This window comes from Fukomys damarensis, unplaced genomic scaffold, assembly GCF_012274545.1.
Source record: "Fukomys damarensis isolate Sample0158 unplaced genomic scaffold, DMR_v1.0_HiC HiC_scaffold_37, whole genome shotgun sequence".
Taxonomy (NCBI): domain Eukaryota; kingdom Metazoa; phylum Chordata; class Mammalia; order Rodentia; family Bathyergidae; genus Fukomys; species Fukomys damarensis.
The window spans coordinates 38,977,176-38,993,671 of NW_022900949.1; the positions used below are offsets into that span (position 1 = coordinate 38,977,176).

The window sequence follows — 16,496 nt, forward strand, 5'->3', positions numbered from 1 at the left end:
TCTATATAGTTCAGGGAAGTGATATTTTCCAAATAACTAATACATGGGTAAAAGAGCCATTCCAAGTACAAGACAAGTGAATGGCTTTTAATGGAATAGGAAGCAGTTTCATTGGTGTGCTTTCTGTGTTGCAACTAACCTTTAAGAGTTGTTGAGTTTTAGTGTAGTATCAGTTTCTTTGAAAAGGTTTAAAAATGTTCTTTCCTTTTCTACTTACTACTTGTTTGTATGAGGCCAGAGTTTTATCATATACTACAACCTCACTCATCAAACACAGAAGCAGATACTCTGAGGATTCAGCTGTTTTGGGAGGAGGACTGTAGTTATTCTCATTAAAATGTTATGTTACATGTAATAAAATTGATGCTTTTATTTAAAAAAAAACCTTACCAGTTGTAATTTATGATATGGCATACATGAGATAAATACAAATCAACAAAAGCTCCTTGGTCTTCTTAATATTTCTAAGAGTGTAAAGAATTTCCTAGACCAAAATGTGAAGCACTTGTTCTGTAGTTGCTGAGGAAGATCAGAGGACAAGGCCGAGAAAAGTGAGAAAGTCAAGGAACTGAGATTTTAGGGTAGTGAGAGGGCTTTCATGGGTATGCAGATCACTGAGATTTAGAAGTCTGGTATTGAAAAGCCAGCTCTGTGTTGAACAGTTAAAAAAAAAGAACTATGTTAGATCCTGAGTTAAAAGGCCTCAAGATAGTGTCTGCAAGTTCATACAGTCACTGAAAATATCTGAGTGCCTGAAAATATCTTGATGTGCACATTACCATTGATAACATCAGCAAAGAATCTAGTATCTTTCCACTTCATAGTTCCAATGTAGGTGGTCCACACTGCTGATGGAGCTGTGTTCCCGTGGTCATTCCAGGGACACACATTTTCACGGTGGTAGTTTTTGCTGAGTTTTTAGCCATCTAAATGGCCCAACTGTAGCATAGCTGAGCATTCAGATGCCCAGGAAGAGGAGGGAAGAGCCTTTGGTAGCCAGTTGTTATCTTTGTCATGCTTGAAAACAAGGGCTATCTTTTACTTCTTACTGTTGTTGTGTGTGACCTGTAATTTGAGGTATGTAATTGATAATTAGTCAATATTATTGGAAAAAATATGCATTTTGTGTTTGGGGATTGAAGTATATAAAGGAATTTATCTGGAAATGTCTAGGAAGGGGTTGGCTGAGAATGGTCAGAGTGTTGTGAGACTTGTTTTTTAGGCTAGGGACTTCTATTCCTCATAATTCTTGTGTTTTAAAAAGGTTAGAGATGTTGAAGGAATACTTAACATAAAATGTGGCAGGAAACAGTAAAGTTAGCATGTGATCTATTAGGTATAATCTAGGACTGTGTTCAGGAAGACAAGAAAGGCATTTTCTTTTAATATAGTCAATTTGTCTCCTCTTGCTTACCTGTGTCTTTCTCTGTTTTAGGCACCTTGCTGTGACAAGCTTTATACTTGCCGGCTGTGTCATGATAACAACGAGGATCATCAACTAGACCGCTTTAAAGTACAGGAAGTGCAGTGCATCAACTGTGAAAAAATTCAATGTGTAAGGTTTTATGACATGTTTCTGCATCTGTCAGATGTGAGGTAGAGTGTTGCTTAGTTGCCTAGGTGGGGTTCAAACTTGTGATCCTCCTGTCTCAGCCTCCTAGAGTGCTGTGGTTATAGGTATTCACCACCACATCTTGCTTTCCTTTTTAAAAAAATTAACCAAATTTTTTTTTTCTGGTACCAGAGTTTGAACCGAGGACCTTATGTTTGTGAGGCAGGCTCAGCACCGCTGAACTAAATCCCCTGCCAAAAAAATTAAGATTGAAAAATTTTATTTAAAAAATTATAAATAAGACTTAACTCTTAGATTAACTAATGTCTTTGGTTTAGATGTTTAAAAATTTGTAGAAATAAGTTAAATATACTTTAACATAAATTCTTGATATTCAGCACCAGGTGTGGTGGTATACACTTGTAATCCCAGCACTCGAGAGGCTAAGTCAGGATTATCTCTTAAGCCAGGATAATCCAACCTCAACTATGCAGCAAGACCTCCCTTCCCCAAATCTGGATATTCAAATAGTAATTGAAAATGTTTTGGTGAATTTATTACAATTTTTAATTATTTTTTTCTGTTTTTAGGCCCAGCAGTCTTGTGAAGACTGTAGCACGTTGTTTGGAGAATATTACTGCAGTATATGCCATCTGTTTGACAAAGATAAGAAGCAGTATCACTGTGAAAACTGTGGAATTTGTAGGTACTGTATGTGAAATGTTCTTTTCTGATGAACCTAGGCAATAACAGTTTTAAAAAATCGCCTTTAGGATATAATTTATAATTGATAAAATGCACTCCAATGTCCATTTCAATGTGTTGTGATCTCTCTCTTGAGATATGTTAACATTATTCTAAAATTTTTTCATCTCTTTTTTACAGTAGTTTTTCAATCAATTATTTTTGTTTGTTTTTATTTTTTTGTGGTACTGAGAATTGAACCTAGGCCTTTCCACTGAGCTATAATCTCCAGCCCCTTTTTATTTTTTTAGACAGGGTTTTAATTCAGTTGCAAGGCTGTCTAGCTTATGCTTAAATTTGTGACCTTTCTGCCTTAACCTTCTAGTGTGCTGGGATTACACCATCACACTGGGCCTAGTACTTTTACATACATACACGCTTTCAACATTTAACCATTATGAGCAATATTAAGTAAATTTTGGTGTACCAACCTTATGAAAGATGGAAAAATAATGTCATATGGTCTTTTAGCAAAAGCTGATGGTTTCAAGTTACAAAATAATTATGATTTGAGGATTCCATCTTTCTTTTTGTTCTAAAAATGTATTGTTCATTCCTTTTTCTTTTTTTTTCTTCTTTGTGCTTCTGGGACTGGAATCTAGGGTCTTACACATATGAGGCAATGCTCTCCCACTGTACTATCTCCCTCCTTGTTCTTGCCTCGTGTGAGAATGTTCATCCATATGGTGAACCCGTCAAAGACGAGGGCCCAAACCCAGTTACTGCAAAGGGCCAACACTGCAAATAAATCTGAATACTGAGGTTTTAGTTTAGGAAAAACAACTCATACATGAAAATCTTTTGTCTTAAAAGAAAAACACAGTAACACTTGTGTTATAGGTTCACTACCACTGGTCTAGGATGTCATCATCTGATTGCTTATGAGACCAGTGCCACTGTCCTCTTCAGAGTCCTTAGCAGTGGATCTCAGCTGGGAGTAACTTTGCCTTCTGAAGATGTTTGGCAACCTTGGGAGATGGTTTTGCCTGCCACCCCAGGTGTGGAGGAGTGCTGTGGCACCTATTGGGAGGAGTCAGGTACTGCTGGTTATCTTGCAGTATACAGGACAGTCCTTGCGTGCAAGTGTAATCCCATCCAAAATCTCTATAGTTCCTGGTTTTGGGCTGCCATGTTTCTCTCTGCCTATTTGTATTTGTCTTCTGCTGTGTTTAAAGTTTTCTTTATTAATTTTCTCTCCTTGCCTTTATGATGGAAAAGGAAAATTCTGATATCTCAGTTGTGTTCAAGGAAAACTAAAAATGTTTAAAAAGGTGTCTGTAGACCTTTAAACACCTTATTGATAGAAGGTGTAGTGCTTTGAGCAGTGCTAACAGAAAGGTCTTGCAGTAGGGTTATTTATTTCATATTGTATCATTTTTCAGGTGTTTTTGCTGTACTTCCCATTTTAGTTTTTGGTTAGGATAGTTATAAATAATTGGTAATTAATTTTAACAAATTCTTAGGATACTGAAATATTAAAATGTTTCAATTTAGAGAACAAAATAAGATCACTGAGGTCCTGTCGTATCAGATTTGTAAAAGGATTCAATGGAACCATATTGTAATTGCAGAATGGATTGTTTATTTTATTAAAGAAAATAGATTTCTCCTATTCTTTGGGAGATCTGTAAATAATGCCATAAAATATTAATCTTCAAAACAGAATTGATTTAAAAAAAAATGATTCTGAGCTGGGGATTTAACTCAGTGGTTCCTCTGCCTGCCTTGCAAGTGCAAGGTCCTGAGATCGATCCCTGGTACCCCCCACAAAATGGTAAATGCTAAATTTAATCTCCATTTCTCAGGACTTCTAACTTGCTAATTGTGCACTGTAGGTCTCTTATAAGACTGTTGGGTTTTTAATATCTGGGTATGGAATCATTTTCATAATCAGTGGATTATAGTTAGGAAATAGTACCAAAGATGTTTTAAAATAAAAAAAATTGTTTCACATATTTTTATTATTGGGTATAATAAAATTATGTGACTCAGGTTTTAGACAAATGAGTATGGTCAATTCAAATAGATATTTAAGGAGTTATTATTACATCTGTTGTCATTGTTCAGAAATCCTCAAAATGACTGTTCTGTACTTCCTTTTGATCAGTGCCTGTGGCACCCTGGAAACCCACCCTCCTGGAGGACATGCACAGCTCTGTTTTAACTTTTTAAAAATTTCTCAAAGGTACTGAGAGCAAAATCTTTGAGATTGACAAATACTATCTTTGGTCAGAAATGACATATGACCATCAAATAATTATTATTTTTTAAGTAAAAAAGCTATCAAAAGACAAGTTTAAAATGTTTGTGTAATGGCAGCATTCTTTCATAGTAACTTTTAAAATCATGTCATTGGAATGAATGAATTCTTATATTGTCATTTAAATATCAGTCACATATCCACATGAATTTATAGCAAAAGTGACATTTTAAATTAGAGCTAAGGATACTAGGATAGTTGATTATTTGTTCGGAAAGCAAAGAGTTGATTCTTAAAACTCTTTATATTCATTAGAATGTGGTTTTAGCATTGTATGACAGAAAGCCAAGATAATAATGACTCCTCAGGAAAGGCAGAGGTTTATTTCTTCTGGCAAAGTCCTGGCTCCTTTTTTCCCTTTTCTCTGCATGGGTCTCTGTAGTCTAATGGTTCCTGTTATGGCCAGTGGGAAAATGGGTGAAAGGAAGGATACTCTTTCTTCATAAGGGCACAACACAGAATTTGATTTCTCTCTTCTCTCTGCAGCCAAAGAGAAGATGGAAAATAGTATTTTTTCAGGACAGCTCTGAATAACATTTTCTAGTTAAATGTTGCGTTACTGTGGAAGAAACAGAGAATAGAAATTTAGGGACAACTAGCAGTCTTGTCTTAGGGACAAAAACAAATATAAAGGAAAAGCACTAAGTATTAGCAGTATGCAAAGGATAATGTTTATAGTCTGTAGTTGTTAGAAGTCATCTAAATAATAGGTAGAAAACATAGCTATAAAGGAAAATATTGATGGTGCATAGGAATTTAAAATGGCTGTAGCCAAGCAAGGTGGCATTCAACTGTAGTTCCAGGTACTTGAAAGACTGAGGCAGGAGAATTTTGAGCTTGAGGCTAGTTGGGGTAACACAGGCAGTATAATGAGACCTCTCTAAAAAGAAGAAAAACTACCAGAGGAGAGATGACCAGTCCGAAAAATAAATGTAACATAACAATATCCAGGCTATGTAAAGACCTTCTATAAGTTAGTAAAAGACAAATACCTCAGTAAAAAAAGGGGACAGAATATGTCTACAGAAAATCTACAGGAAAAACCCATATGGTTCATAAGCATTAAAGTATATTGCGTCTGTTAATTTGAAAGATGCAGATTTGTTATTTGTCTGTCATGCGTATTGTAAGTGTTGTCCAGGTTGTGGGGACAGTACCCTCTAATGCCATGCACTTTGGCTGGGAAGGTAAATCAGTTCTTTCTTGTTGGAGTTCAGTTTGGCATGTCACAATGAATCATCTTCTGATTCAGTGGTTTTACTTTTAGAAATCTTTTTCTTTTTTTTTTTTGGTACCGGGGATTGAACTCGGATCCTTGTGCTTGTGAGGCAGGCAGCGAAACCACTGAGCTAAATTCCCGGCCCCCTCCTACTTTTAGAAATCTTGTAAAAAAAAAATGTATCTTGACAAGGATGCTTAATTTTTTTTGGTAGCAATTGATTGTAAATTTTATCAATAAAGGAATGCTTTTAAAAATTATGATATATGGTGTTATACCATATTAATAGTGTTATTGTGGGAGAGTTGTATGTAACTTTTAAGAAAAATAAAGTGGTTCCTTTAGTCAGATGTAATCCTCAGGATATATATTGTTAAACGAAAGAGTTGCACAATGTTACATATAGGAAGAATCTCTGTGTAAGTAATAAAACCCAAATTGTGTGTATCTGTCTTTTCTCTTTTTCCTATGTATGTAATTATATAGTGGTAAAACAAAACAAAACAGCTTTAGGTGAGTAGAGACCATTCTGTTTAAGGTGCTTATATTTGGAGAGAGGGATGTTGCAGAGATGGGACTTTATCCCATATAAGTGTGGTTTGAATTTTTTTTTCATGGGACTAAATTTAGGTGTTATGAACAAAATATCACTGTTAAAAAGAAAATCTAATCTTTTGGCTTTCATATGTTTTGTTAGGATTGGTCCAAAGGAAGATTTTTTCCACTGTTTGAAATGTAACTTATGCCTAGCTTTGAATCTTCAAGGAAAACATAAGGTATATAATCCAGTTTGCATAACTTTTAAAGTATTACAATGCTTTCAAAGAGGAGCTGAAATTCTAATATGTTTTAGAAGTATGATAACTTTCAGATAATGTGTAAATCTATATTTCATGCTTTTTATAAAGCAGTATTAAGTTGATACTAAAACATGCCTAGCACATTTGATCAACAGTTTGTTTTGAGTATTTCTGTCAGTTTTTTGTGTAATATTGACAGTCTCTAAGTCAGGGTATGCCTTACCATTGGTCCTGCTTCTGAGATTAAAAGGAGCAGTACCAAGCAGTGTAATCTCTTGCACAGCATTCTAAGAAAAGGTAGTATTTTTGTATTTCCTTTCATAATATGTAAAGTTTTTAATCTGGATATAGGAATTTTATCATAACCTCACACTCTCTTTTATTTAAAAACTACCTAATAAAAACATTTAATACTACTTGATTGTACCTATTTAAAAATTTTAGAATGGAGACTGGCATAGACTGGAATATAAATCATATTTTACAAGTATAGCAAGTTCCAGATCAAGAGAACTGTGAATAGCAACATATTTTGAGAGAGAGGGAGAAAAGGGAGAGAGAGACATGGTAACTAGAAAGAGACTTTGCTTAGTGCTATGCAGGTTCAATAGAAAGAAAGGATAAGACGTCTTGCAGAGAGATAAGGTGTAGATACATGGCCTGTAATGAAGTGGGAAGGAAAGTGGAGATGAGTAATGAGCATGCAGAATGTGTAACTGGATTCCTCAGACTAAAGATTGAGTTTGGCTCTGTGAGCTTAGGCTTGGATAAAGTGAGGCAGGCTCATGGAGCAGCCGAGTTGCCTGCTGAGATGTGGGGCTGGTGTCCAGAGCAGCTGTGGTGTGTGTGTCCAGCCCACTGCATTATTGTGTGTGTGCGCGTGCATGTGCCTCTTGTCCTTGAAACACCCATTATCAGCCACTTTGTGATCAGAGATGTTAAAATGTGTGTTATGTGAGATTAGTTCTACTTTATAAATAAGGTAAAAGAAGTGCTTGTCCACAGTCTCTTTATTTTATTGTTTTTTTGTTTGAGCTGATTGAGCCTGGGCCTCAGGTATATGAGGCCAGTGCTCCATGGAGCCCCAGTCCTGGTCCCATTATCTACATCTGAAGGGTTCATAAATAGCCAGGGTGCGATTACATCCAAATTTTAAAATTTATTCCTGTTGAGGATTTTCTCCACATCATTCTCTGTTGTGTTTAAAGGGCTCTGTGTATTTTCTCCTGTGATTTTTTTTTTATTTTGCTATTTCTTGGTTATCTTTTATTGCCTGTATATTAGTAAGTGATGATGGCTGCTGCCCATATACTTGCACTAAAACTGAGGAGTCACCATAGCAGGGCACTTCCCCTTATCTTCTGGTATCTGAGCAGACATTAAGTCTTGAAAGCTAAGAATGCAAGCTTTACATTTAGTCTGCTGGGACTCACGTTTAATTCTGTCTCTTACTAAAAAAATTTAAGTTTTTTACTTTTTCTGGGCCTCAGCTAGCTCATCAGTAAAATGAAGTGGTAATTTTGCCTAATTCATCTTAGGTTATGAGAATTAATTGAGCTAGTACAGGTCCTGTACTTGAACAGCATGTAGTAAATCTCTATATGATCTATTATACCAAGAGATTATTAGTTTAGCCTACTAATTTAGGGCAGTGGTTTCTAATACAACATTTATAAGATGGGAAACTTTCAAACCTTGTTTTCTTTGGATTTAGAATATCTTGTATTAGTCAGCTTTTCCTTTGCTCGGACAAAATACCCAACAGCTGTAACTTAGAGGAGAGGTTTATTTGGCTCACAGTTTACGGTGGGTTTGGTCAATGGTCAGCTGGCTCCAAGGTGGAAACTAATGGTGAAGGACAGCTGCTCAACCCTTAGCTGTCAGGAAGCAGAGAGAGGGAGGAGCGAGGACAAGATCACCCCTCCAAGCAGGCCCCACTTCCTAACAACAAGTCAGTGTCCTTGTGATCCAATTACCTTCCAAACACGTGAGACTTTGGGGGTACATTGTAGTGTTTATTTGGCACTGGGGATTGAATTCAGGACCTTGCGCTCGAGAGGCAGGCACAGGGCCACTGAGCTAAATCCCTGGCTGGGGGTACATTTTAGATGTAAACTGTAATGTATCTTGACTCCGTGGCTCAGTTTCCTTGTCTATAAAATGAAGGTAATATGACGTTAAGGTTTATTGAGTATTTTTATTGATTCAAGTAATGTATCAAGCCTGATGCTGTGAAAATTAAAGACTAATAAAAAACTGACGTATCAGAAGCATGTATTAATATTAGCTTTTTTGTTTTTTTGTGGTACTGGGGATTGAACTCAGGACCTTGTGCTTACAAGGCAGGTGCAGTGCTGCCAAACTAAATCCCTGGCCCCAGCTATTGTTTTTAATAAGTTGGTTTTATTAGCTTTTATTATTAATACACTGTTGGCATTTTTATCTGTTTAAGCTTTCATTAATCTGAGTTTCTCCTTTAAACAGTGTATTGAAAATGTTTCTCGGCAGAATTGTCCAATATGTTTGGAGGTAAGGTAAACTTTTCACTTTGGAAGCCTCCCTTCTTGATTTAGAATACTTAGGTGTTGATATCATCTTTATATAGCACTCACGTTTTCCTTTTGTAGGACATTCATACATCCCGTGTTGTTGCTCAGGTCTTGCCATGTGGACATCTTTTACATAGGTAAAAATGTTTTCCTCCTTACATATGTTTTAAAATAGTGGAGTTAGTTTTTGGAAAGGAAATGGGCATTCGTTTTACTAAAATACTGTTATATTTTCTTTCAGAACGTGTTATGAAGAAATGTTGAAAGAGTGAGTTTTGATGGAATTTTAAAAACTTATAATTGTAAGATGTCTTTCCTTTGTGTGTGTGTAAGTAAGGAGGTGGGCAAATGTGACTGCTGCTTACACATTATTGGGCATGACAGATGTTTATGTTGAGATCAGTAGGGTAGATGAATGGTATTAAACTGGCCACAGCATCTTGAGGATATGTGACTGTACCTGAATTCCAGTTTCTCTTACGCCTTATGTACTCCCACAACTCAAGACAGATACTTGTTGTTTAGCCATGCTTGTCAAGGAACACTCTCCACCAGAGGCAGTCATGGTATTCTGAAAACACTGAGGAGGGTGCTAAAAATGTTGTCAGGTCATGGAAAACTGGTAAAGAATTTACTTAAAAGCAGAACTAAAAAGAAATGAAAAGTAGTTAGGAAGAAGAGACTGTAAATGTATTCTGATCCTGATAATAGATGAGCGGAAATGTTGATAACCAAGGAGAGGGGAACTTGTTTTGAATTTTTAGAAAGGAAACAAACAATAATTGATCTTAGTAGTTTTTAAGGGCTGCAGTCTCTTCTTTGCAGGAGTGTTTAAGAAATTGAGGTTGTTTAGCTAAGGAGTAGCTCCACTGGTGTTTTTCAGTATATGAAGTATATTTCATGAAGAATGTAGACTGATTCGATCTTAGAGAACTGAGGAAGAAGACTTAGGGTTTAAAAAATGCATAATATACAGGATTTAATTTAACCCTCTTAATGATGAAGTTTCCTTGTTTCTTAGGAGATTATTTGAGATACAGATGATGCCCTAAAAAGGCTTCTGAACCTCATGGCTTGCACCTGCATTTGTGAGTGACACTTATTCTCTGTCTTCTTGCAGAGGCTACCGGTGTCCATTGTGCATGCACTCTGCCTTAGACATGACTTGGTACTGGAGACAGCTGGACAGCGAGGTAGCACAGACTCCTATGCCATCAGACTATCAGAACATGACCGTTGATGTGAGTACAATCCATGCTTACAACTTTTCAGGCTTCTTGTTGATACTTTTTAAAAATTTTGCCCTTTTTCTGAAATTTGTCTAAAAATTGCATTGACATAAATGTCATTGTGATGATTAGTGAGTGGAACAAGTTTAAATTTTAGTGTTGTTGAGCACAGACCAGGAGAAAAAAGTCCTAAGAATACTGCTGTGTAGTTTTTACCAACACTAGATGGTAGGCAGAAACTTTATCCTGAGTTACTTACCCATTACTTGCCAGTCAGTGATATAACTAGCTAAGGGTGGATTACTGCTGTTTTCTCTGTAATTATTTTCACTTTTTTTTCAGGGAAACATAGTTACTCATTTTTGAGTTTATATTTTGGTTTTTAAAGTTTATTGTTTTTTACAATTCTATTTTAAACTTACTGTATTTGTTTTAAATTAGTATAAAAAGTATTTTTGCGCTTTGCCTTACAGAGAATGTTCATTTGTTTTCCATTAATTGAGATGTACTACTCTAGTAGTTTATTTTCAGCACAGTATTGAGTTATACAAGGAGTGATCTAAATATGTTGTTTACATTTAAATTTTAAAGACTTATTACAGTTAAAGACACATTGCCATTAATCCTCCTCACAGTACTTCCCCTTGCTTCAGACACACATATCCCATTATTCTTGCCATTCTCTGAAGCCATTCTGGAAGACCTCTTGTGAGTGTTTTTATGAGATGTGATAAAAAATACAGTGAGTTCAAGTGCCATCTGATGGAAAAGCAGGCTCATAAAAACATTTCCATGTGCCTTTGTTCACTTTATTAACCTGATTTAACACTGTGCAATTTGTGGTTCTTGCCCAAAGTCAAAATGGCCATGAGAGGTAGATGTTTTGAGTTGGTTCAAGACATCAAGGCAGCCATGACAGTGCAGCTAAAGACATTTATGAAAGAGGACTTTGGGAAGTGCTTCATATGTGGCAAGAATGATAAGTGTGTTTGAAGTGAGGGAAAGTATTTTAAGGAGGATTAATGGCACTGTGTCTTCATTATAACAAATTATTTTTATTTAAACAGACACTGTTTCTTGATCACACCTTGTAGATCAGAATGAGAAAGCTAGATAAGCTTTCTGGTGTTGTAGCAATTTTTGGACATAGACATTTTCTGAACATCTTCAAATACTTCTACAGACAAATGTGAAAACCACATAACAAAGTCAAATAAAAATTTTTGGTGTGATTCATCCTGGAGGGTTTCATAATTCTTGTGAATAATCAAATTGTTAATATGGACAGTGAAGTATCACTTAAAGGATAAAGTCATAATTATATTAACCAGAGGCTGAAGTATAATATATTCTATGTAGCAATCTTTAAACAATAGCTTTGTTAAGGTAAAATTCATATATTATATAACTCATTCCTCAAAGTGTACACTTGCTTTTTAGTATATTCATGGAGTTGTACAAACATCACCACCACAATTTTACAACGTTTTCATCAGCCAGAAAGAAACCTTGTGCAGTACACAGTGACAGTCATTATCCAGTGCCCACTCACAGTCATTATCCAGCCTCCCTGGGGTCTTCGCAATCTTTGTATATTTAGGTAATATTTTTAAAAGAATTGTTTTCCAAATTATAATTTGGAAAATTTCTTTGATGATGTGACCATACTAAAGCTTATGTTTCACTGTATAGTAGTTCACTGATCTATTTTGGGGATAACATCTTTTTCATTTTTCAGGATCTAAAGATCAGAAGAGATTTATTATTAAATGGCATTTTGTCATTTTAAGGATGACATGAGAGCCTTTCTTTACTCAGTTTTAGGAAACACTCTTTTTTGTACTTTAATTTATTCCTGAGACATAGTAGACTAAGGATTTGGTACAATAAACTAAAAAATAAGTTTAAAAAAAGCAAAAATGCTGTAATGAAAATTTCAGTTTCATTGACTAAATGAGATAAATTTCTCAGTGCCAGTGAGAAATAATGAAATCATATGTTATATCTTAAATTGTAAATACGAGGTGTTGATCTGAGTATGCCTAGATTAATTTTTGTTTGTACTATATTATTTGGGAACTACTGTATTTTAAAATAAGCCACCTTTACTCAACCTTGCATTTTCATTTTCTAAATTCAAAGTTATCCTAATATCCTTTTAGTGAGTGAAAGTAAAAAGATATTTCCACTTAGGGAACTGTTCATACATAGTGTATGTATTTTCTTATCTTTGATGTAATTGTCAAGTGGATGTGGGCAATGGCTTTTGTATATATAATATTTGAAGTACTTGTCTTGAAGTTATTTCTTTACTTTTCAGATTCTCTGCAATGACTGCAATGGACGATCTACAGTCCAGTTCCATATTTTGGGCATGAAATGTCAGATTTGTGACTCTTATAATACTGCTCAAGCTGGAGGGCGTAGGATTTCACTGGATCAGCAGTGACCAGCTTGTACATCACAGGAAAACTCAGCATTTGTGATATGGAAAAAAGTTCTGTGGAAAAGTACTCTCTTGTCATGATGTGTCATAATCAGTGAATTAGAGCTGATATGTATTATCCTAGCTTTTATTTAATCTCTAGAAAAATACATATTAAGTAACTCCTTTTTAATCCTTCAGTTTCTGGGGTTATCTTAATCAGTACATGGAAATCTGCATGATACTAACTTCAGCCTATGTTTGAAGTAGCAGTATAAGCTGTTTTTATATCTATCTCAAATTCTATGTGATATGGCTTACATAGACCATGTTTCCCAAAGGCCTCATGTGCCATAGGTGGGGATTTTGGAGGATGAATGAATTATCAGGTGCTGTAGCTGACTTGTGAAAAGGTGGTGTCTGGTGGGAGTGGATGGGTCACTGGGGTATGACCTGGGAGGGTCTGTCATCCTCCCGTGTTCCTTCTTTGCTTCCTGGTCACCACAGAGTGAGTAGCTTTCTTCTGCCCAGGTCCTTTCACCATGCTCTCTGCATTGGAGCCAGCCAACTAGACTGAAACCTCTCAAAAGCATAAGCCCAAATAAACATCTCCTTTAAGCTGTGGTGTCAGGTATTGTGTCTCAGCTGCAAGGAAAGTGACTATGCATATTTAATTTTCCTTTCCTTAGATTTCCTTTTGATCATAAGTACTAAGGTGTCAACTTATACTTACTTGGCTCTTAGCAGGTGTTAAACAGAGGAATGGATTAATTTGAAATGAATTAAGTTGAAATATTACTTTATTTTTTTGTTTAAAAAATTTTAATTGACAAGTAATTGTATATATTATATACTTGTGGGGTATAAGTTTTGATGTATGTTTATATTGTGAAATGATTAAATGAAACTTGTTAACAAGCCCACCTCACCATTTTTATGTGGTAAAGATGTTTAAACTAGTAATTTGAAAATATGTGATGCAAGGGCCAGGGATTTAGCTCAGTGGTTCCGCCACCTGCCTGGCAAGCACAAGGACCTGAGTTTGATCCCTGGTACCAAAAAAAAAAGTCATGCATTATTTACTATAGTTACTATTCTGTACAGTAGATCACTGAAGCTTGTTATTGAAATTTTGTACCCTTTAATCAACATGACTCACAGTTACCCTCTGTTCTCTACCTTTCAGCTTGTTTTTGGATTGCACGTACAAGTGAGATCACATGGGCCCTGGCTTATTTTGCTTGGCATAATGTCCTCCAGGATCATCCATGTGGTCACAAGTGACAGAATTTTATTTTTTACAGCTGAATAGAATATACTATATAGAACACTTTCTATACCCACTCATTCAGTAATGGGCACTTAACTTGATTTCCTGTCTTGTCTATCCTGCTTTAATGCTGCAGTGAACATGGAAATGCAAGTATCTCTGACATTCTGATTGTAGTCCTTTGAGAATCAGGTGTGGCGCCACTGAGCTAAATCCCCAGCCCTGTTGTAGTCCTTTTGGATATATACCCAGATGTGAGGTTGTTGGGTCATATAATTCTATTTTTAGTTTTCTGAGGAATCTCCTTACTGTCCTTTATTTATTTTTTTTAACTTTTTTTTTTGGTACAGGGGATCGAACTCCAGCCCTTGCCCTTAGGAGGCAGGTGGTGGAACCACTGAGCCCTTTCCATACTGTTCTTCATATAATGGCTTTACTAATTTGCATCCCAAGGGTAATCTTGTCTGTAGGTTGTTGCCAAAATTCATCTTTCCTCTTTTCAGTGATAGCCATTCTGATGGGTGTGAAGTTATACTGCGTTGTGAATTTCATTGGCATTTCCCTGGTTATTAGTGATGAGCATTTTTTGTATATTTATTGGCTATTTGTTTTATTTTATTTTATTTTTTTGGTACCAGGAATCAACTCAGGGCCTTGTGCTTTCCAGACAGGTGCTATGCCATTGAGCTACATCCTCAGCCATGGGCATTTATATATCTTTTCAGAAATGTTTATTTGGTCCTTTGCCTATTTTTAAATTGGGTTCTTCATTTTCTTGCTACTGAGTTGAGTTCTTTATCAGTTTTGGATATTAACTCCTTATGAGATGTATGGTTTGCAGTTTTTCTCCCAGTTGGTGTTTTCTCTTTATTGTTTCCTTTGCTGAGAAGCTTTTTAGTTCAGTGCAGTCTCATTTATTCATTTTTCCTTTTGTTGCTTGTACATCTAAGATTCTGTCCAAAAAAATTCTCTGCTCAGACTAATGTGGAATATTTGTGCCATGCTTCTTTCAGCTGGTAGTTTAATGGTTTCAGATTTTACATTTATGTTTATAATCTAGTTTTAGTTGATGTTAATATGTTTATAATCTAGTTTTATAGTTATGTTTATAATCTAGTTTTTTTGTATGTGGTGTGAGATAATGATCCAATTTCATTCTTCTGCACATGGATATGTAGTTTTCCAACATCATATATTGAAGAGACTGTCCATTTCCTAGTGTGTTTTCTTGGCATCTTGGTTGACAATCAATTGACTTTAGGTGTGTGGTTTTATTTGTGGGTTTACTATTCTGTTCCACAAGTTAATGTGCCTGTTTTCATTTCTAGTAACATGCTTTTTGGATTATTGTAGCTTTGTAATAGGTTTTTGAAGTCAGTGTGATGCTTCCAACTTTGTTCGTTTTGTTCAAAATTGCTTTGGCTATTTGTGATCTTTTGTGGTTCCATATGCGTTTTTCAGAATTTTTATTTCTGCTAAAATGTCATTGAAATTTTGATAGGTATTGCATTGAATATTAACAGCTAACAACATTAATTTTCCAGTTTATGAACATGAGATGCCATTCCATTTATTTGTTTCATCTCTGTTTCCTTTGTGGTACTGAGGATTGAAGACAGGGCCTGCACACTGAGCTATCCCTCCAACTCCCATCTTTTTGAGGCAGGGTCTTACTAAGTTGCATAGGCTGGGCTCCAACTTGTAATCTGTCTGCTCTGCCTCCCAGAGTATTGGTATTACTTGCATATACCATCATGCCCTGCTTTGTGCCATCTATTTTTTTCATAAGTGAATGATTTACACTTTTCAGTAAACAGATCTTTAACTTCCTTGGTTAAATTTACTCCTAAATATTTTATTTATTTATTGGTGTTGTAGTGAAGCAGATTGATATTTTTTTTCTTTTTCCTTTTTTTAAGATAGTTCATTGTTAGTGTAAGGAAATACTACTGGCTTTTGGGTTTTGATTTTTATGTTTTGCAACTTTACTGAATTCTTTCATCGGTTCTATTTTTTTGGGGGGGGTAGATTCTTCAGGGTTTTCTGTATGTAAGATCCTGACATCTGCCACCAGAGATAATTTCACTTCATCCTTTCCTCTTTGGATTCCTTTTAATTTCTTTTTTTTTTCTCTAATTTTTCTTTTCTTTTCTTTTTTTTGGTACTGGGGATCGAACTCGGGTCCTTGTGCTTGTGAGGCAGATGGCAGAATACGGCGGAATCACTGAGCCAAATCCCCAGCCCTTTTTTCTCTAATTTTTCTGGCTAGACCTCTCAGTAGTATGTTGAAAGGAGTTGTGACACTGTTTATCTTTGTCTTGTTCCTGATCTTAGAATTGCCTTTTAATATTTTCACTGTTGAGTATGTTAGCCTGGGCTTTTCATATATTGAGGCACAGTCCATCTATGCCCCATTTATTGGCTTTTTTTTTTTTTTTTTTTTTTTTT

General features: G+C 35.6%; 1 protein-coding gene across 2 annotated transcripts in view; it reads left to right on the forward strand.

Moving 5' to 3' along the window:
* Positions 1-13,393, forward strand: part of Rchy1 (ring finger and CHY zinc finger domain containing 1) — a 16,603-nt gene extending 3,210 nt beyond the window's left edge. Inside the window, exons 2-9 of one of the 2 annotated variants that reach the window (XM_010610830.3) lie at positions 1,436-1,555; positions 2,143-2,258; positions 6,473-6,551; positions 9,060-9,104; positions 9,203-9,261; positions 9,366-9,392; positions 10,245-10,365; positions 12,674-13,393. In XM_010610830.3, coding sequence (XP_010609132.1) covers positions 1,436-1,555; positions 2,143-2,258; positions 6,473-6,551; positions 9,060-9,104; positions 9,203-9,261; positions 9,366-9,392; positions 10,245-10,365; positions 12,674-12,802 — 696 coding nt within the window. In that variant the 3' untranslated portion in view covers positions 12,803-13,393. Of the gene's footprint in view, positions 1-1,435; positions 1,556-2,142; positions 2,259-6,472; positions 6,552-9,059; positions 9,105-9,202; positions 9,262-9,365; positions 9,393-10,244; positions 10,366-11,793; positions 11,941-12,673 lie in introns of those variants that run through there. The other variant, XM_010610831.3, reaches the window with a different exon arrangement.
* The last annotated feature ends 3,103 nt before the right edge of the window (positions 13,394-16,496 follow it).